Below are 22266 nucleotides of genomic sequence, written 5' to 3'. Positions count from 1 at the left end.
CAGTGCTTAAAAGCCAGGAGTGAAAAAAAAAAGAAAGTCTTAAGTGGCAAAACAGGCAGCTTCCTTAACCCCTCCATGACCGCCCATTGTAATTTACATCATTGTTGTCTTGGCTCTGTGCAGCAGCAATGTAAGTGTTTATATTCTGCTATCAGTGGGCGATTGCAGCCCTCACAGCAGGTAATGCCGGCATCGCTAGCCGGGAAAGTTTGACTTACTAACAGACTTTCCTGGCATGTCGGTATTGTATCAGCATCTCTCTCCCCTTCTTATTCTCTCACTCTCCTGTGAGGGGAGCATACTATATATGACTATTTTTACACAATTTTTTTTTGCATTCATATTCCCATAGCTTTTTATTAGTTTTCCATCAATGCTCTGTGCTTGTTTTTGTGTGATGAGCTGCAGTGTTTATTGGTACCCTTTAGGGGGTTCATACATCTTTTCTTATCACTTTTATTGCATTTTTTAGGGAGGCGAAATGAACAAAATAAGCATTTAGGCTCATTTAAAATTTTTTTTTTTTTTACAGTTTTTGTCATGTAGAATAAATAATTTATTAAATTTATTGTATAGGTCATTGTGGATGTGGTGATACAAAACATATGTTTTTGTTTTTGTTTTTTTTAAAGAGAAGTAGTCAAAAAAAGGGTTTTTTACTACTATTTTTATTCACTTTTTTTTTTGCTATTTTTTTTATACATTTTTTAAAATGTTTCTGTATGGGATATGAACCGACAAATGTATAATCGCTATAGTAATACATTGTGGTGATCATATGCTATTGCACATCTGGGTGCCAGACAATGGCATCCAGTTGCCATAGAAACCCATTTACCCTCCGCAATGACACCAAGGAGGGCCGACGACATCACAGAGGTAGCGCTCTGCCTCTGTGAACCCTTTGCATGCCTCAATCAACATTGATCACAGTATGTAAAGGGTTATTAGAAGCTGGCTATCAGTCACAGGTTATGTTTACATCCGGTTGCCTTAAGTACCAGGCGGCCAGGACATAAACTTACATCTTATAGCATTAAGGGGTTAAGGCACAAACACGTTTGGTGTTGAAGGGGTTAACAGGTAAATATTAAGGAACAAGCATAGCAGTTGTGTTTAATTGTATCTTGTGCAAAATATGGTGATCAACTCTCAGGCCATATAGGGTTTAAATTTCCAGGGCTACTGGCTTCATTTAGCATAAATAATAACGTATTTTTATAAAAAGAAAACTAAACCGCAATGCTATATAAAGGGAACAATAAGTTAAATTATTATGGCATATCAGTATACAAAAAAATACAGGAGGGAAAGTCAGAATTCAGATATTATTCTCACAAGTAAAATTTGCTGGTCAAAATCTGTAGGATGTAGACCTTGCTGGACAGGATTCAGAATTTTTCAAGTAGTTGGCTCTAAGCTGGATTGAAAAGACATGGTCCCTGATGAGTTAGCAAGAAGAGTTGACTAGGCAGGTAAGTGCATATAAGATAGACCGAGAGACTTGCAAAAATAGGACACATCACTATTAGAGATGAGCGAACGTACTCGTCCGAGCTTGATACTCGTTCGAGTATTAGCGTGTTCGAGATGCTCGTTACTAGAGGCGAGCACCACGCGATGTTCGAGTTACTTTCACTTTCATCTCTGAGACGTTAGCGCGCTTTTCTGGCCAATAGAAAGACAGGGAAGGCATTACAACTTCCCCCTGCGACGTTCAAGCCCTATACCACCCCCCTGCAGTGAGCGGCTGGTGAGATCAGGTGTCACCCGAGTATATAAATCGGCCCCTCCCGCGGCTCGCCACAGATGCATTCTGACAGAGATCAGGGAAAGTGCTGTTGATGCCGGAGCTGCTATAGGGAGAGTGTTAGGATTGATTTTAGGCTTCAAGAACCCCAACGGTCCTTCTTAGGGCCACATCTGACCGTGTGCAGTACTGTTGAGGCTGCTTTTTGCAGTGTTGCACATTTTTTTTTTTTTTTGTATATCGGCCGTGCAGAGCATTGCGTCCAGAGCATTGCGTCCTGCAGTAATTTTACATAGTCCAGGGCCAGTAGTGCTGGTGAGGCAGGGACAGTGAAAGACATATACAGTCTATATAGGCAGTGGGCTTTTCCAAAAAAATTTGGGAAAAAAAATCTATTTGGGCTGCGTGTGACCGTCCTGACTGTACTGCGTCTCTGCTGGGGGTAGTTGTCCTAATTCATACGCAGCCAGCTAAATGTTACAGCAGGCTTGCGCAAAATTCTTTCCTGGCTCTGCGTTGACTCTTACATCACCGCTGTCATGCTGTCCAGAGTGAAACAGTCTGCAGTAATTTTACATAGTCCAGGGCCAGTAGTGGTGGTGAGGCAGGGACAGTGAAATACATATACAGTCTATATAGGCAGTCGGCTTTTCCAAAAAAATTTGGGAAAAAAAATCTATTTGGGCTGCCTGTGACCGTCCTGACTGTACTGCGTCTCTGCTGGGGGTAGTTGTCCTAATTCATACGCAGCCAGCGAATTGTTACAGCAGGCTTGCGCAAAATTCTTTCCTGGCTCTGCGTTGCCTCTTACATCACCGCTGTCATCCTGTCCAGAGTGAAACAGTCTGCAGTAATTTTACATAGTCCAGGGCCAGTAGTGGTGGTGAGGCAGGGACAGTGAAATACATATACAGTCTATATAGGCAGTCGGCTTTTCCAAAAAAATTTGGGAAAAAAAATCTATTTGGGCTGCCTGTGACCGTCCTGACTGTACTGCGTCTCTGCTGGGGGTAGTTGTCCTAATTCATACGCAGCCAGCGAATTGTTACAGCAGGCTTGCGCAAAATTCTTTCCTGGCTCTGCGTTGCCTCTTACATCACCGCTGTCATCCTGTCCAGAGTGAAACAGTCTGCAGTAATTTTACATAGTCCAGGGCCAGTAGTGGTGGTGAGGCAGGGACAGTGAAATACATATACAGTCTATATAGGCAGTCGGCTTTTCCAAAAAAATTTGGGAAAAAAAATCTATTTGGGCTGCCTGTGACCGTCCTGACTGTACTGCGTCTCTGCTGGGTGTAGTTGTCCTAATTCATACGCAGCCAGCGAATTGTTACAGCAGGCTTGCGCAAAATTCTTTCCTGGCTCTGCGTTGCCTCTTACATCACCGCTGTCATCCTGTCCAGAGTGAAACAGTCTGCAGTAATTTTACATAGTCCAGGGCCAGTAGTGGTGGTGAGGCAGGGACAGTGAAAGACATATACAGTCTATATAGGCAGTCGGCTTTTCCAAAAAAATTTGGGAAAAAAAATCTATTTGGGCTGCCTGTGACCGTCCTGACTGTACTGAGTCTCTGCTGGGGGTAGTTGTCCTAATTCATACGCAGCCAGCTAAGTGTTACAGCAGGCTTGCGCAAAATTCTTTCCTGGCTCTGCGTTGCCTCTTACATCACCGCTGTCATCCTGTCCAGAGTGAAACAGTCTGCAGTAATTTTACATAGTCCAGGGCCAGTAGTGGTGGTGAGGCAGGGACAGTGAAAGACATATACAGTCTATATAGGCAGTGGGCTTTTCCAAAAAAATCTGGGGAAAAAAATCTATTTGGGCTGCCTGTGACCGTCCTGACTGTGCTGCGTCTCTGCTGGGGGTAGTTGTCCTAATTCATACGCAGAATTCTTTCCTGCTTCTGCTGTGCGTTCCGTAAGCGAACTCAGCCTCCAACCACAGGCCAATAAGCGGCACATTTAATTACAGCGTTCTGTTTCTGCACTACTGGTAATACAGCATGCTGAGGGGTAGGGGTAGGCCTAGAGGACGTGGACGCGGGCGAGGACGCGGAGGCCCAAGTCAGGGTGTGGGCACAGGCCGAGCTCCTGATCCAGGTGTATCGCAGCCGACTGCTGCGGAGAGAGGCACGTTTGTGGCGTCCCCACATTCATCTCACAATTAATGGGTCCACGCGGTAGACCTTTATTAGAAAATGAGCAGTGTGAGCAGGTCCTGTCGTGGATGGCAGAAAGTGCATCCAGCAATCTATCGACCACCCAGAATTCTGCGCCGTCCACTGCTGCAACTCTGAATCCTCTGGCTGCTGCTCCTCCTTCCTCCCAGCCTCCTCACTCCATTACAATGACACATTCTGAGGAGCAGGCAGACTCCCAGGAACTGTTCTCGGGCCCCTGCCCAGAATGGGCAGCAATGGTTCCGAATCCTCTCCCACTGGAGGAGTTTGTCGTGCCCGATGCCCAACCTTTGGAAAGTTCCCGGGGTCCAGGGGATGAGGCTAGGGACTTCCGGCAACTGTCTCAAGAGCTTTCAGTGGGTGAGGAGGACGATGACGATGAGACACAGTTGTCTATCACTCAGGTAGTAGTAATTGGAGTAAGTCCGAGGGAGGAGCGCACAGAGGATTCGGAGGAAGAGCAGCAGGACAATGAGGTGACTGACCCCACCTGGTTTGCTACGCCTACTGAGGACAGGTCTTCAGAGGGGGAGGCAAGTGCAGCAGCAGGGCAGGTTGGAAGAGGAAGTGCGGTGACCAGGGGTAGAGGCAGGGCCAGACCAAATAATCCACCAACTGTTTCCCAAAACGCCCCCCCGCGCCATGCCACCCTGCAGAGGCCGAGGTGCTCAAAGGTCTGGCAGTTTTTCACTGAGAGTGCAGACGACCGACGAACAGTGGTGTGCAACCTTTGTCGCGCCAAGATCAGCCGGGGAGCCACCACCACCAGCCTCACCACCACCAGCATGCGCAGACATATGATGGCCAAGCACCCCACAAGGTGGGACGAAGGCCGTTCACCGCCTCCGGTTTTCACCGCTGCCTCTCCCCCTGTGCCCCAACCTGCCACTGAGATCCAACCCCCCTCTCAGGACACAGGCACTACCGTCTCCTGACCTGCACCCACACCCTCACCTCCGCTGTCCTCGGCCCCATCCACCAATGTCTCTCAGCGCACCGTCCAGCCGTCGCTAGCGCAAGTACGCCGCCACGCACCCGCACGCTCAAGCGTTAAACGTGCACATAGCCAAATTTATCAGCCTGGAGATGCTGCCGTATAGGGTTGTGGAAACGGAGGCTTTCAAAGGTATGATGACGGCGGCGGCCCCGCGCTACTCAATTCCCAGTCGCCACTACTTTTCCCGATGTGCCGTCCCAGCCCTGCACGACCACGTCTCCCGCAACATTGTACGTGCCCTCACCAACGCGGTTACTGCCAAGGTCCACTTAACAACGGACACGTGGACAAGCACAGGCGGGCAGGGCCACTATATCTCCCTGACGGCACATTGGGTGAATTTAGTGGAGGGTGGGACAGAGTCAGAGCCTGGGACCGCTTACATCCCACCCACCCCCAGAATTGCGGGCCCCAGCTCGGTGGCGGTATCTGCGGCGGTGTATGTTTCCTCCACTAAACCACCCTCCTCCTCCTCCTCCTACGAAACCTCTGTCTCGCAATCAAGATGTGTCAGCAGCAGCACGTCGCCAGCAGTCGGTGTCACGCGGCACGGCAGCACAGCGGTGGGCAAGCGTCAGCAGGCCGTGCTGAAACTACTCAGCTTAGGAGAGAAGAGGCACACGGCCCACGAACTGCTGCAGGGTCTGACAGAGCAGACCGACCGCTGGCTTGCGCCGCTGAGCCTCCAACTGGGCATGGTCGTGTGTGACAACGGCCGTAACCTGGTGGCGGCTCTGCAGCTCAGCAGCCTCACGCACGTGCCATGCCTGGCCCACGTCTTTAATTTGGTGGTTCAGTGCTTTCTGAAAAGCTACCCATGCTTGTCAGACCTGCTCGGAAAGGTGCGCCGGCTCTGCGCACATTTCCGCAAGTCCCACACGGACGCTGCCACCCTGCGCACCCTGCAACATTGGTTTCATCTGCCAGTGCACCGACTGCTGTGCGACGTGCCCACACGGTGGAACTCTACGCTCCACATGTTGGCCAGGCTCTATGAGCAGCGTAGAGCTATAGTGGAATACCAACTCCAACATGGGCGGCGCAGTGGGAGTCAGCCTCCTCAATTCTTTACAGAAGAGTGGGCCTGGTTGGCAGACATCTGCCAGGTCCTTGGAAACTTTGAGGAGTCTACCCAGATGGTGAGCGGCGATGCTGCAATCATTAGCGTCACCATTCCTCTGCTATGCCTCTTGAGAAGTTCCCTGCAAAGCATAAAGGCAGACGCTTTGCGCTCGGAAACAGAGGCGGGGGAAGACAGTATGTCGCTGGATAGTCAGAGCACCCTCCTGTCTATATCTCAGCGCGTTGAGGAGGAGGAGGAGGAGCATGAGGAGGATGAGGAGGAGGGGGAAGAGACAGCTTGGCCCACTGCTGAGGGTACCCATGCTGCTTGCCTGTCATCCTTTCAGCGTGTATGGCCTGAGGAGGAGGAGGAGGATCCTGAAAGTGATCTTCCTAGTGAGGACAGCCATGTGTTGCGTACAGGTACCCTGGCACACATGGCTGACTTCATGTTAGGATGCCTTTCTCGTGACCCTCGCGTTACACGCATTCTGGCCACTACGGATTACTGGGTGTACACACTGCTCGACTTACGGTATAAGGAGAACCTTTCCACTCCCATACCCGAAGAGGAAAGGGGTTCGAGAGTGATGCTATACCACAGGACCCTGGCGGACAAGCTCATGGTAAAATTCCCATCCGACAGCGCTAGTGGCAGAAGGCGCAGTTCCGAGGGCCAGGTAGCAGGGGAGGCGCGGAGATCAGGCAGCATGTACAGCACAGCAGGGGAACACTCTCTAAGGCCTTTGACAGCTTTCTGGCTCCCCAGCAAGACTGTGTCACCGCTCCCCAGTCAAGGCTGAGTCGGCGGGAGCACTGTAAAAGGATGGTGAGGGAGTACGTTGCCGATCGCACGACCGTCCTCCGTGACGCCTCTGCCCCCTACAACTACTGGGTGTCGAAGCTGGACACGTGGCCTGAACTCGCGCTGTATGCCCTGGAGGTGCTTGCTTGTCCTGCGGCTAGCGTCTTGTCAGAGAGGGTGTTTAGTGCGGCTGGGGGAATCATCACAGATAAGCGTACCCGCCTGTCAACCGACAGTGCCGACAGGCTTACACTCATCAAGATGAACAAAGCCTGGATTTCCCCAGACTTCTCTTCTCCACCAGCGGACAGCAGCGATACCTAAACAATACGTAGGCTGCACCCGCGGATGGAAGCATTGTTCTCTATCACCATCAAAAACGTGGACCTTTTAGCTTCATCAATCTGTGTATAATATTCATCCTCCTCCTCCTGCTCCTCCTCCTGAAACCTGACGTAATCACGCTGAATGGGCAATTTTTCTTGGGGCCACAAGGCTCACTCATATAATTTTTGTAAACAATTTTTATACGTTTCAATGCTCATTAAAGCGTTGAAACTTGCACCTGAACCAATTTTTATTTTATCTAGGCAGCCTCCAGGCCTAGTTACAAATTAAGCCACATTAACCAAAGCGATTAATGGGTTTCACCTGCCCTCTTGGTTGGGCATGGGCAATTTTTCTGACATACATTAGTACTGTTGGTACACCAATTTTTTGGGGCCCTCGCCTACAGTGTAATCCAATTAATTTTTTGCCCACCTGCATTAAAGCTGACGTTACATCAGCTGTGCTGGGCACTGCAATGGGATATATTTATGTACCGCCGGTGGCTTCCTGGCACCCACCCATGCTGTCGGTCCTCACGGAGTTGTAACTGCATGTGTCCACTTCTAAAGAACCCCAGTCTGACTGGGGCATGCAGTGTGGGCCGAAGCCCACCTGCATTAAACATGACATTACCTCAGCTGTGCTGGGCACTGCAATGGGATATATTTATGTACCATCGGTGGGTTCCAGGGAGCCACCCATGCTGTCGGTCCACACGGAGTTGTAACTGCATGTGTCCACTTCTAAAGAACCCTAGTCTGACTGGGGCATGCAGTGTGGGCCGAAGCCCACCTGCATTAAACATGACATTACCTCAGCTGTGCTGAGCAATGCAATGGGATTTATTTATGTACTGCCGGTGGCTTCCTGGGACCCTCCCATGCTGTCGGTCCACACGGACTTCACAATAGGGAGTTGTACCTGCCTGTGTCTACTTATAAAGAACCCCAGTCTGACTGGGGCATGCAGTGTGGGCCGAAGCCCACCTGCATTTAATCTGACGTTAGCTCTGCTGTCCAGGGCACTGCAATGGGATACATTTATGTACAGCCGGTGAGTTCCAGGGAGCCACCCATGCTGTCGGTCCACACGGAGTTGTAACTGCATGTGTCCACTTCTAAAGAACCCCAGTCTGACTGGGGCATGCAGTGTGGGCCGAAGCCCACCTGCATTAAACTTGACATTACCTCAGCTGTGATGGGCAATGCAATGGGATATATTTATGTACCGCCGGTGGCTTCCTGGCACCCACCCATGCTGTCGGTCCACAGGGACTTCACAATAGGTAGTTGTACCTGCCTGTGTCTATAAATTAAAACCCCGGTCAGGTTGGGGCATGCAGTGTGGGCCTAAGCCCACCTGCATTTAATCTGACGTTAGCTCTGCTGTCCAGGGCACTGCAATGGGATACATTTATATACAGCCGGTGGGTTCCAGGGAGCCACCCATGCTGTGGGTGCACACGGAATTCCCATTGCGGAGTTGTACCTGCCTGTGACTATTTATAAAAAAACGCGGTCTGACTGGGGCATGCAGACACCTTGACAGAATGAATAGTGTGTGGCACATAGGTTCCCCATTGCTATGCCCACGTGTGCAGCTCCTGATGGTGGTGGCACAGGATTATATTTCTCATTGCTTCTGTACAGCATTGTGGGCTATTGCCCCACCCCTTTTAAAGAGGGTCGCTGCCTAGCCGTGCCAACCCTCTGCAGTGTGTGCCTGCGGTTCCTCCTCATGGCAGACACACTTATAAATAGACATGAGGGTGGTGTGGCATGAGGGCAGCTGAAGGCTGCGCAGGGACACTTTAGTGTGCACTGTGGACACTGGGTCATGCGGGGGGGGGGGTTGGGCAGCATGTAACCCAGGAGAAGTGGCAGCGGAGTGTCATGCAGGCAGTGATTGTGCTTTGTTAGAGGTAGTGTGGTGCTTAGCTAAGGTATGCATTGCTAATGAGGGCTTTTCAGAAGTAAAAATTGTTGGGAGGGGGGGCCCACTCTTGCCACTATTGTGGCTTAATAGTGGGACCTGGGAACTTGAGATGCAGCCCAACATGTAGCCCCTCGCCTGCCCTATCCGTTGCTGCGTCGTTCCCATCACTTTCTTGAATTGCCCAGATTTTCACAAATGGAAACCTTAGCGAGCATCGGCGATATACAAAAGTGCTCGGGTCGCCCATTGACTTCAATGGGGTTCGTTACTCGAAACGAACCCTCGAGCATCGCGAAAATTTCGTCCCGAGTAACGAGCACCCGACGATTTTGGTGCTCGCTCATCTCTAATCACTATGTATGAAGGATCAGTACATAGTCTCCATGTGAAACAAATAGTCCAAATAGTAGCTCCACAAGTAATGTAGTCCTTAAGCTTGCAAGCACTGGAGTAGGGCTTTCAGAGCAGATCACAGCAGGAGAGTCTGCCTAGGCAGGTCTAGAGAAAATTTTACTGGTACTCCATGAGGGTATCATACATGGTATTAGTGTATCTTGACGCCACCAGCAAGTGCTGGTGGAGTCAAAATTGACAGGGGGTTGATGTCCCCTGTGCATGATTGGCTGCAGAGGTGGCTGGAGAGCAAGTCCTGGCAGACAACTATGAATCTCACATACAGCGTCCTACGCCCAGGAACACTGCCGCAGCGAACAGTGTGTTGGGTGCTGCCAGCGGCACCCTCCTCGGTGGGGTAGGCCACAGCATTGTGGGAAGCAGGGAGCCGGCAGCAGCATCAATAAGCTTTATCATCGTGGCCCCAGATGGCCGGCCCCCACCCCTGGCGGAAGGATGTAATTTACAGATCGGCGGCGGCGTTCCCATATCCCCCGTTCATACCCCGGCCGGGAGCATGGAGAAGACAGCGATGGTGGAAGAAGCGCTCGCAGCGGTGCTGAGTACTGCAGAACAGTGGATCCCACAGCATGTCGTACGCACAACCCCCTTTACAGCGCGGACAACAGGAGGGAGCACAGTACTGCAGCACAGGGGATCACACAGCACCACAACAAGTTGGGGTAGGATACAGCGCCGAATTCATGTCACAGACAGCCGGGTAACAGTGGGCAGCACTGCGCCGGGGAACACTCAGGGAGCGCGCATCACAAACCTCTGCACCTTCCGGACCTAGGGATCTTCTGCCAATCGGGAGCTAGGGTTGTGCCAGGGGCGTTTCTCCATGGAAGCCCTGTCAAACCCCTAGCTTCTGGTGGCGTCAAGATACACTAATACCATCATACATTTAGAGGGACTGTGGGCAAGAGATAATGTCCCTAGGTCTAGCAGGGTCTGCATTTTTGGGCTGAGCGTTCCTTAAAGTATTGTCTATGTTTAGCATTGGAGATGAGTATTGAACCAAATTTTCCAGGAAAAGGGATATCAAAGTATTCTCCACTGAAAGTATATTTGAGGATTCTTGAACCCCATGACTGTTAATGTTTCTATGGAGATTACTCTCAAAAAGAGTCAGCGGTCAGTCTCAAGGCTAGGTTAAAGTGCGGCAAAGACAACACAGTAGACCATAAGAAGCCTAATTTCCCCCACACCTCAGTTATTGGGTCAGTGATTTCAATATGCATTTTGGACATTCTGATTGCCATGTTGACTCAAGATTATTAGTTTCAGTTTGGCATTCAATGGAAGGAGTGGCAGCAGTTTCTGAATTTGTCAATCATTTACCTCAGATTTTAGTAGCATGGGAGAGGAATGAGAGAAAGAAGGCATGATGGATTTTGGAAACAGTGGGTCTATTTGGGTTCACCACATACAAGGGATAGGATTCAAATTATAGACTCAACCGCTTAATCATCTTATTCTGATTAGATGAGCTGCTGAAATGTTGCTGTATTGAGGAGAGAGAGCTATAGGTGTTTCAACCTGCTTTAAATTTGTGTAAGAGATGCATTGAGTTGCCAGTCCCAGCATGGGGTAGAAAAAACATCCATGCTGAAGGTCAATGTATGTGTGTGTGTAGTGCAGGGCCTTTTGTCTCTGAAGAGATGGCCCAAGAATTGAGTGAAGTGGTCTCTTGCAGAGGTGTCAGTGGTACAAGGTTCTGAAACGGAATCCTTGCGATGACAAGAAGCAATGGGACAGGTGCCTTCTCTGGTGTCTGTCTGGAGTTATCTTTGGTATGGAGGCTGTGAATGAGATAGCAGGATGCAGCAGAGATACAACAGAGGAGACAAGGAAGCTATACTTGTCATCCATATCTGCAACCAACAGGAGATCAAAGGGTCCTAGGGAAATGTCCAAATGCAATAAGATCTCTCATAAGAGGACCTTCAATGTTCCCTCTGTTTCTGTGATCCTTTCCCATAAGAGTGGAAAAGCTGTCCACAAAACATTGTTCCAATAGCATTCCGACATTAGCATTAGCTAATATGAGAAAAGCCTTTAGTTGCTTAGAGGTTACCTTGGGTCATGGGCTATTATACGTCTTGCTCTCAGAGTGATCTTGATTGGTCGACCACTCTTGGGGAGGGTAATAATGATCTTGAGTCTACTCCATTCATACACAGTCTGGCTAGCTGTAAATTAGTGAAGTTCACACTCTTTTCCAGCTTGGTGAGCATCATCAACTCTTTATCTGAGGTCTTCAGAAAACACCTGTGTTCCTGCCATTATACACTTCCACAAACGTGTTGTGAAGATCAGACTTTGATAGATCCCTATTCTTTAAATAAAACAAGTCACCCACTCACATCTGCTTGTCATCCCATTGATTGAAAACACCTGACTCTAATTTCACCTTTAAATGATCTGTTAATCCTAAAGGTTCACATACTTTTTCCGCTCAGAGACATGTAATATTGGATCATTTTCCTCGATATATAAATGACCAAATCTTTTTTATTCTTTTGTTTGATTTGGTTCTCTTTATTTTTTTTTAAGGAATTGTATGAAAATTGATGTAGTTTAAGGTCAAATATAAAAAGAAATGTGGAAAATTCTGAATGGTTCATAAACTTTCAACAAACACTGTATGCCTCTATAGAGGAGATGTACAACAGACTGCACTTTCTCACGCAGTGTAAAAGAAAGGAATACTATTGCATACCAGCCCAGTGCAGACCAAAAGATTACTCTTTTGGCATAGTACAGGTGCGTATGTGCAGGAAATAGTTAAAAAACAATATGTGAACGGAGCCTCAGCTGGAACACTTGTGCAATTGATGCATTTACTAGATGTGAATGGAAAAATAACGGTTACACAACTATTGTGCGACTTGATCATATTGGGCAGGAAAACGTTATGTGACTTATGTTATGCCACTGTTGTTGCACAACTAAACGTGTAGTTTAGCTTTAACCTATCTGTGATAAAAAATGATAATGTTTGTTTTTAATCCTGAAAGTCTCTTCAAAGGCAACACCTGCTTTAAATAATCCCTTTTGTTAGAGGGGCTCCCAGACAATATGCTAGTATCCTGCTACTGAGACCCCCAGTGATCATTTGCAATTTCCACGCAGTGACAAAGCAGGAAAAACTAATTGCACAAGAGTCCGGTAGGTAATAGAGATTAGATTATTATATTGCATCTAACGGGTTTAGCTAATGAATTCCATAATTGCTGGGACATTGGCAGACATGTAGGGTGCTCTTTGCTTAGTTAGGGACCCATATACCATTCTTACACCGAGCACCACTATGAACTTGCTTTTTGGGTATTTGAAAATAGGTTTAGACATCAGATTATCACTTTAAATGTTTATGGTTAGAAACTCTGGCTCTGATCCACTAAATCAGCAATAGAGATGAGCCAGCATACTCGGTAAGGCTATATACTCGAGAGAGCATCGCCTTTTTCGAGTACCTGCTGGCTCATCCCTGAAGATTCGGCGGGGCCGCAGGGGTGAGCGGGGGGTTGCAAAGGGGATTGGGAGGGAGCGAAAGAGAGAGGGATCTCTCTTACTCTCCTCCCCGCTCCGCCTCGCTGCCCTGCGCCGCTCCCACGACCCCCGCGGCCCTCTCGAATCTTCAGGGACGAGCCAGCAGGTACTCGAAAAAGGCGATGCTCTCTCTCGAGTATATCGCCTTACAGAGTATGCTGGCTCATCTCTAATCAGCAAGTTTTAATTCTAATATAACACACATTTTTCATTGATACGACGGAAGACTATCCCATTCAAGCATAAAATGTAATTACCTATTGGCAGCAAGCTTGTTTGCAATGAATCCTCCTGGTATCTGGGTCACAATATATCCCCAAAAAAATGATCCATGGATCAATCCAACAGTTTCTGGATCCCAGTTAAATTGGGCTATCTGTAAAGAGGTGTTACAAATAAATTGGGCATTGCAGATACAGGGCTATGAATTAAATTAAGTACTTTATCAAACAATACCTTTGCCAATGGTGTAGCTATCGCATATCAACAAACGTGCTAGAGTTTTTCAACTTTTTTTATTGCAGTAAGAGATTCCTACCTTTTTTTACTTGGTAAATATTTTTAGAATTGCAATTTTAAATTTTTTTACAGAAAGGAACCGTCACCGGATTGGCAAGAATGTGTATTCTTTGGAGAAAGAATTGTTTGATGTGGACTACAATGTACAGTACATGATAACAATGATTCTCACCTGAATCTCGGGTTTTCCATCAACATAAACAGTACTGTTATTCACCATTTCTACAATGGCCACACCAAGATTACATCTAATTCCAAAGGAAATGCAAAATCCCAGCCCACTCATAATGGCAATGATGTAACGTTTGGGCAGTCCACAGCAGTAGCAGTCAAATCTTGGTGGTGAATGGGTGGGGTTGTGTATTGGCTGTCCATCTTCATTTAGTTCTATGTTGTCCTCCTCAACATTTCTTCCATCAATTTTCCTTATTGAAAGAGAAAAATGTGCTATTTTGGTAATTGCCCTTTTAATGTTTTTGGGGTTTTTTTTGCAGTCCTGTCTAAACTTTGCTGATCTACATAAAAATACATAGTAATGATTATAAATATAGGCTGAAACGTGACATTTTATGAATGTATTTAGTTAATACTTTATTCTCAATGCATGAATTAGAATTTAAAAGGGGTTTTCCCATAAGACATTTATGACATTATCCACAGGATACAATGTGGATGGGGATAATGCAGTGTATAGTATACATATAGTAAAGTATACATACCTGGTGTTAAAATACTCTTTGTTTCCAACAAAAGACTGATACTGTATATTGACACATAAGCTGAATTTATGACCAGCAATGTCCATATAATGTTGCCACTGGGAATGATATTTTCATAGACTGACATATTAAAAATATAACCTGCAACATATGCATTGATGGCAATAATTTCATGAAACGGATATGCCACAAATATCTAATAGATGCAGGTTCCACATCTAGGGCTCCGTGTTACATACAATATACTAAAATATTTAATAATATATAATATAATTTCATAATAATATTATTTCATCATAGTAATATGGGTTGAAGATTATTCAAAATTTCCTCCCTTTTATATAAGAAAATTACAAATTTAACATTTTTATTATATTTATATATTTACCAATATTACTACAAACTCATCTAGCCTAAAAGAGGTTTTTATACTTTAATATTTGATTTGCAATTGAACTGAAAAATAGTAATACTGTACGCATTTCCTTGATTCGAGCTTATTGCTCTAAATAGCAAATAAATTTGCCACAATTTTTTCACAAAATGTCTTAAATTCAATGAAGTCACTAACAGACACATAAAATGTATCCCATGATAAACTAAAAAAACTGTGATAAATCCAGTATCAATAATCACCTCTATATATAGTTTATAATTTATAGTGAATTCATATAAAACTTTTTTGAAAGATTATTTTTAATTAATTCAGATTTTTAACATATTTCCAATCTTTCAGAGTTGTTTAGTTTTAGTAAATGTCATATTTTAATTAATGTGTTACAATGTAAATTTTGTAATAAAGTACTATGATGTAAAATTTGATTAATTCAATTTAAATACACAACAATTTTGATGCATATTTAGGCAGATACAAATATAGTTGAAAAAGTACAAAATAAATTAAATTGGATCATCATAATAATAAATTGGACCACTCACCATAAAAACAATAAAGACTCTTTTGAGCAGAAAAATGTACATGGTTAATGTTGACAGTAAGTCATAACATTTGTGTATAATTCATGAAGAATCTACTCTTTATAGCAAAAGCCAAATGTGAGGAAATACTAAGAATACTTAAGCAACCTAAAATAAAACATTACATCAAATAAAAATTAAAACAAACCAAACATTAAGCAAAAAACCATTAAACGAAGAAGGGAACTCTTACCTTTGAAGATGACCCAGGGAATCCCCTATGGTGTTCTTCACCTCTTCTTTCCCTGGATTGAAGATCTTCTCTTTGAATGAACTGAGTGCTTGAAACGGCATTGTACAGGAAGTATTTATCTTCACAAGTCTACAGCAAACAATTCATCTTCACCCTTATGTTTCATGTACAACTGTCTCTGCTTAACAATCAACAATACATCTCTGCAAGGGTTAATTCATTTGCCAATTAGACTTGTATTTGTAGTTTTTGAATTAAAAATGGAGTATTCTTTATAAAATCCAAATCAGATGCTGAACTCCAGTATTTAACAAGTATAATTATCCGAGTTGTTATTGAAGCTCACATCAATGATCTTCTATCTGGAGGGGAAGCTGACAGCTGCATAGCACAGAGGCAAAGTCATTCAACCTATTTCCAGAAGGAGTAGTGAACAGTGAAGTTTGAGGAAGCTAAACTATGGGACAGACTTTGGGAGACTCCAAAGATCAAATAAAGTCATACATTGTGCTGGGAAAAAAAATGAAGGAACCAAATCTACTTCTAATATTCTGTCCAGGCAAGGCTCCAGGATTCTGAGAAGTGATAATGATCCTCCTAGGCTGTCATGAGTCCGTGACAGGGAAGAGATGCTACACTAGTCGATGCTATAGTAACGGAAACGATATGGTCCTACCAGTTTAGTTATTAATAGCATCCCTTACAAAAGGGAGACAAAGAAGAAGTTTATTAAACATTTAAGTGTTTCCTCCCGTCTCCATGACGCAAGCAGGTGGTCATGGACTGAAATTCACATATATTATTACTGAGCCTTTTCTTCTTTCTCATGAGCCACAACTCTTATTAAGGCAGCTGTATCTCTGTGCTAGATCAACTGATAAACAGTGTGAGAACCAACAATGGCCTGCAGACTCCTTCTAGTCCTTACTACAATACGATGGGTGAAATAAGCATGGATGGTGTAGAGAGTCTTCTGTTAAAAGTGTATATGTGAACAGACAGAGTGAACTACAACGAATGATTAAATAAATTATTTAAAATTGTAATAAAAATCATTTAAAATGTTCAATGGCCACTGACCTTTCAAACAATTGGACTATGTGATAACTAGCAAATGTGGAAATCACTTTATTTACCTAAATTTACATGCTTGTGCTGAAAAAGCCTCTAAAGAGCTGGTAACTAGGGATTTCTCTTCTTTCTAATTTGCTGTCCATTCTCTATGCCCATCTCTAGTAACACAGTTAAGATGGATCACAGGAAATGGAGAAGGGTACTGACTCATGTTGGCCATAGAAGTTTATGGAGAGGAGAAGGAAAAGGAGGAGGAAAGGAGAAGAGACTCGTACAGAAGTGCTGCTGTAGATGAAAGTTTGGGATTCACTGTGTTACTGGAATCACATCTGCACTACTCAGTACTGCTGTACACTACCCTCCGTGATTCAGGTGTGTGCTACAGATAGCAGAATCTGCTGTTTTCTCCATGTGCAGTGTTTAGAATATAGCACAACATCTAGACTTCTCCCGGCTTCAGAGAAAACTCAAAAGTAGATATACAGTCTGCAGAGGGAAGAAAGGTCAAAAATACAGGATATGTATCAGATTACAGTTTTTCCCCCCCTGTGAATCTCATATAGATATAATTAGTTAAGAATGTCAATTATGTGTAGTACATGTATATTTTTATTATCATGTTGCTAATATCACATCATGTGCCATTTTGGTAAATTGTTTGCTAGTCTTAGACCACAGAGGTATGACTATATGGAGTTAATAGGTTGCAGTTGCACTCAAGCTCTGCAGTCTGAGGGGGCAAAATTTATTCTAATCCATAGTACTATTAAAGAAGCACCCTGCAATGTTTTTTGCCTATATAGGTCAGCATATGCTATTATTAAGGAGTAATGTAGAGGCTCTTTCACATGCCTTGTGTATACCTGTTTTAGTATGAGCTGTCTGTCATCTTGGCTCCTAAATACAATTTCCCTAATGTAGCCTACATTTCCCATTATGCCTTTGTATGATCACACTGTACTTGCTTTGCTTTGAGTCCTATTTAGGGACAGTAAGTGATAGATTAGGGACATTAAACATTTGTCCTCCCCTCACACTGCAAAGTTTCATTGTATTTATATGTGATCCGGCTTCACACTGCTCTTTCCTGCCTCCTGCTTGTAATAGATTTCTCCCTGTATTCCCTTAGAAGCAAGATGAAGGGAGAGCAGTGTGAAGCTGCAAAGTATAGAAATACTCTGGGGATTCAGTAAACACAGTGCAGAAATTATTTTCTCAGCAGCACTCTATGCATAAAAGGACATATAGAGGAACAAGATGGGCAGAGCTTGATGGAGATGTGTCTGAGAGCTACTAGGAGGAATTTGATAGATGCTGATATAATCCCATATTTTATAGAAAGTCAACCACACAAGGGAGACTGAAAACCTCTCAACAGGGAAGAACAAGCTTTAGACTGGTAGTCAGATTGGGATCATACGACTTAAAGTGTTCAAAACGTATGGATGGAACTGAGGTGGGATGAAACAAATTACTCGGCTAGAATATTGCTAAGAAGTTACCCTTATATGTGCAAAAAATCCTGCAATGCTTCTTTATAGACTTAATAGCTAGGAAGCCTTTTATACATTTTATAATAGAGCCCAGGAGATTGAAGTTAAGTCATCCCAGGCCGTATATTCTAGTCATATTTTCAGTATAAGATGAAATCTCAGGCATTTTCAAGTCTAAACCTAACAAAGGCAGGTCCAACACTCCACGGATACTCAACTGTTTTGCTCTAAATATCTGGCACAGGAGGTTGTGGCCAAGCCTGAGGAAGAAATGAGACCTTTCAGGTTTGATTTCCTTGGATTCTCTCAAGATGTGAATTGCAATATTATTAAGTAGGAAGCGCTCACTGTTCAGATGACCATAGGTGATGTTGCATCAAAGGAATGATGCAATAATGGAGAGAGGTGTAGATCCCAGAGTGAAGATGATGTGTACCCAAATTCATGCAGGTAATGATGGTGCTGCAGAGCGGCTTGAGGAAAACCCCAACATATAAATGATGGGGAAAATATATAAGAGAAAAAGAAAAAAATCTCAGCGCTCAGGAAAAAGGGTACCAGTTGGTGGAAAGATAAAATCAATGAGTGCAGTAATAATAATAATAGTAATAAACTTACTTCACGGAGGCGTCCGAGCTCAGACGCCTCCAATCCCAGTAGGCATATAGAACAAAATCCTGCGGCTAAAAGCAGTCGGTTCCACGTATTTATTGTGACAATAGTAGACGCGTTTCGGCCAATAAAATCATCTGGCCTTCATCAAGTACAAGTTAAAACATGAAAAACATACAATATTTATAACAATAAAATAAGTGGGTAATTACCTCCTCATGTGGTGTGTGTAGTGTTCCGTTCTGCAGAAAGTCGCGTAAATTACGTAAGGGCGCCATGAAATGACGCAGCGATTCCTCTTCATGCCCCGTTTGTAAATGGCCGGAACCGAGTCAGTCGCGTGATGACGCGGCAGAGCGTAACTATATTGATGGGAATAGAGAGGTTCCAATAGGGTTATGTATAGATATAGTGACGTAATCGCGCTAGAGGCACGTCATCACGTGATATGATCACGCGGAGAGCGTGGTAGCGCGATGACGTGGTGCGGGTATTCCCTAAGGGAACATAGCGAAATGACGTTGCGTAGGCTCACTGGAAGTAAAGGAAATCCCAATAGGGTCATATGCAAATATAATAGCGTGATGACGTTAGAGCACGTGGTCACGTGACTCAGTCACGCGATGACGTAAAGCCTATGGGCACGTAGCGTAATAACGCTACGTAAATATAATAGCGTGGTGACGTTAGAATACGTGGTCACGTGACTCAGTCACGTGATGACGTAGAGCCTGTGGGCACGTAGCGTAATAACGCTACGTGAGTCCACAGGGAGCACCGTAGAGAAATCACATGGTGCAAAACGTCACTGAAGATGGGCGGGGAAAGCGTCGCTTAGCAACGCCACAGGTTCTCAACAAATAGGTAGGGAATCATATAAAAAAATAACTCATACGAAATAAAATCGAAACATAACATGTATGGGCATATATATAACATCTAATTGGGGGGCCGTTGTCTAACTACTCAACAGACTCTCAATCTATGTGAATATCTTCATACAGGAGGGTATCTCATGTGCATGACAGTAAAAATTGCATTAATAACATCACAGTTGGTTTACTACATACAAAGTCATTTTTTATGGATAGGTTCCCTATACATAATTATCCATTTTCACACTTTATATGTGATAAAAAGGTAATTGTATTAAAATGATAAAATACCATCTCAATGCAGAAAACTATGTGCAGAGACAACATATGTGATCATAGTAATAAAATCAAATTTTCTCTAATATTTCGTTTAATCCGTAAGGGGTTAGGGTATTAAAATGAAATATGTGGAACATTTCTTTTGCTTTTAATGTTGAAAAATTGCCTACAGGGATTTGTTCTATAGGGGTAATTTTTAGTAAAGATGGGTTAGAATTATGATGGGTGAAGAAGTGTTTAGACACACTATGTTTCAAAAATTTATTCCTAATATTGAACCTATGTTGGTTAGCTCGGGTCCGTAAAGAATTAATAGTACGTCCTATGTATCTAAAGGGACAGGGACATTCGATGAGATAGATAATATATACGGATCCACAATCCAGATGTTGTTTGATTGGGAAGGGGATACTACCATTGATAGATTCAATCTCTTTTCTTTTGTGGTAAATAATTGGGCAGCATTTGCAATTATATTTGCCGCATTTATAAATACCTGGAGGTTTTAAAGAGCAAATTTGTAAGGTTATTCTGATGGAATTAAACTGTTTTGGATGAGAGGGGGCTAAAATATTGCCTAGGGTACGGCTTTTTCTAAATAATATTTGGGGTTGGGAAGACAATTCTGATGTTAATAGAGGATCTAGTTTAAGAATGTGCCAGTGTTGTTTGATGATAACCTTTAGTTCTTTATGGAAAGAATTATAACGAGTGATGAAGTTGCAGTTGTATTTAGGTGATGAAGTACTATCTTTAGGGCTATATGCTGTGGGGCTAGAAGGATAAATGCCTCTATCTCCTTGTTGGGCCCTATATCTAGAGTTGGAAATCAGGGTTTCTGGATAGTGTTTATCCCTAAATCTTTGTGAAAGGATATCCGATTGATTGTTAAATTCTTCCAGTGTGGAACAATTCCGTCTGATCCTTTTGAATTGACTATAAGGAACGTTTAGTTTCAACTGTTTGGCATGATGGCTATGGAAGTCAAGGAAGGAGTTAGCATCAACTGTTTTGAAATGAGTTTTGGTTCGGATGGTATTTTCCTCGATATATAAATCAAGGTCTAAAAAAGAAATTTGGGTTTGGCTGTAGGAACCAGTAAATTCAAGGTTCCAAGAATTACGGTTAAGTTGATGGATAAAATTAATGACTTCTTCAATGGTTCCATCCCAGATGACGATGATGTCGTCAATATACCTTTTATAGAATTGAATGTGGGGATCTGATAATTGGTCTTCAAAAGCCCCCATGTATAAGTTAGCGTAACATGGGGCACATTTCGTCCCCATCGCGGTTCCTCTTGTTTGTATGTAGAATTGGCCATTGAACTTGAAATAGTTGTTATATAAAATAAACTGGATACTATCTAAAATAAATTCCTTTTGTCAAGTGGGAATTAGATTATCTTTCTCCAGAAAAAATTTAACCGCCTGGAGACCTTGGGTATGGGGTATGTTAGAGTATAACGCACTAACATCTAGGGTAACCAAAATGTATGACTTTTTCCATGTGATATTTTCTAGCAGTTGTAAAACATGTGTTGTGTCTTTGAGGTAGGCTGGCAATTGTATTACCAGTCTTTGCAGTTGTTTATCAATGTAATGTGACAAGTTACTCGTAAGAGAGTTAATTCCAGCTATAATGGGTCTGCCTGGTGGTTGGGTAATGGACTTGTGTATTTTCGGCAAAAAATAAAAATAAGCTATTTCTGGATGTTTGGGAAACAGATATAATTTTTCATTTTTAGAAATAACTTTGTCCTCATAGGCTTTATTAATTAGTAGAAATAGCTTATTTTGTAATTTAATAGAAGGATCATTTTGTATAATTTTAGAATTCTCATTATCACTGAGGATCCGCATGGCCTCTTCAAGATAATAAGATTTATCCATGAGAAACTCCCCCCCCCCCCCTTTGTCGGCTTGTTTAATAACTAAATCTTTTTCACTGGCTAATTTACTCATCAATTTAGACTGTATAGTAGTCAAGTTACTCTTCTTCTTGACACCATTTGTACCCAAATTGTCAATCAATTGTTTAAAATTGGCTAGTACCTCATCATAAAACAACGTAATATTAGGCCCTTTAGATTCAATCGGATAGAACTTGCTAGATGGTTTTAAATCCGTGTATAGTGGTGGAATCTCCGTTGAATGGTCTAGATTAGTCATTTGTTGTGAAAAAATGTCTTTATTTCGAGAAAAATGTCTCTTTAGAGTAAGGTTCCGTACAAACGAGTTCAAGTCTACAAAAAGTTCAAAAAGGACAGGGCTATTAGATGGACTATATGACAGGCCCTTTGAAAGAATATCTAGTTCACCTCGTGTAAGTATGTGTTTGGAAAGATTGAAGACTCCCTTTTTTAATGCTTGGTCATTGGAGACTGTGATTTCGGTATCGTTTTTATTGTTGTTTGTTTGAGATTTTTTCCTATTTTTGCGACCACCCCGTTTGCCCTTCCGTCTGGTCTTACGGGGTCTTGGGGGGGAAGCAGTCTGTTCGGGGATTGATAATATT

The 22266-nt window shown here is 43.7% G+C and overlaps 1 protein-coding gene across 2 annotated transcripts in view; it reads right to left on the bottom strand.

Moving 5' to 3' along the window:
* SLC17A8 (solute carrier family 17 member 8) overlaps positions 1 to 15517 on the bottom strand; it is a 45964-nt gene extending 30447 nt beyond the window's left edge. For both annotated transcript variants that reach the window (XM_066589844.1, XM_066589845.1), the window contains exons 1-3: positions 15417 to 15517; positions 13699 to 13951; positions 13265 to 13383 (exon numbers count right to left, since the gene is read on the bottom strand). In XM_066589844.1, the coding sequence (XP_066445941.1) occupies positions 13265 to 13383; positions 13699 to 13951; positions 15417 to 15517 (473 nt within the window). The remainder of the gene's footprint in view (positions 1 to 13264; positions 13384 to 13698; positions 13952 to 15416) is intronic.
* Between the last annotated feature and the right edge of the window lie 6749 nt (positions 15518 to 22266).

Source organism: Eleutherodactylus coqui, chromosome 2 (genome assembly GCF_035609145.1).
Source record: "Eleutherodactylus coqui strain aEleCoq1 chromosome 2, aEleCoq1.hap1, whole genome shotgun sequence".
Taxonomy (NCBI): domain Eukaryota; kingdom Metazoa; phylum Chordata; class Amphibia; order Anura; family Eleutherodactylidae; genus Eleutherodactylus; species Eleutherodactylus coqui.
Note: the sequence above shows the minus strand (reverse complement) of the source record. Positions and strands in the feature narration are given on the sequence as shown.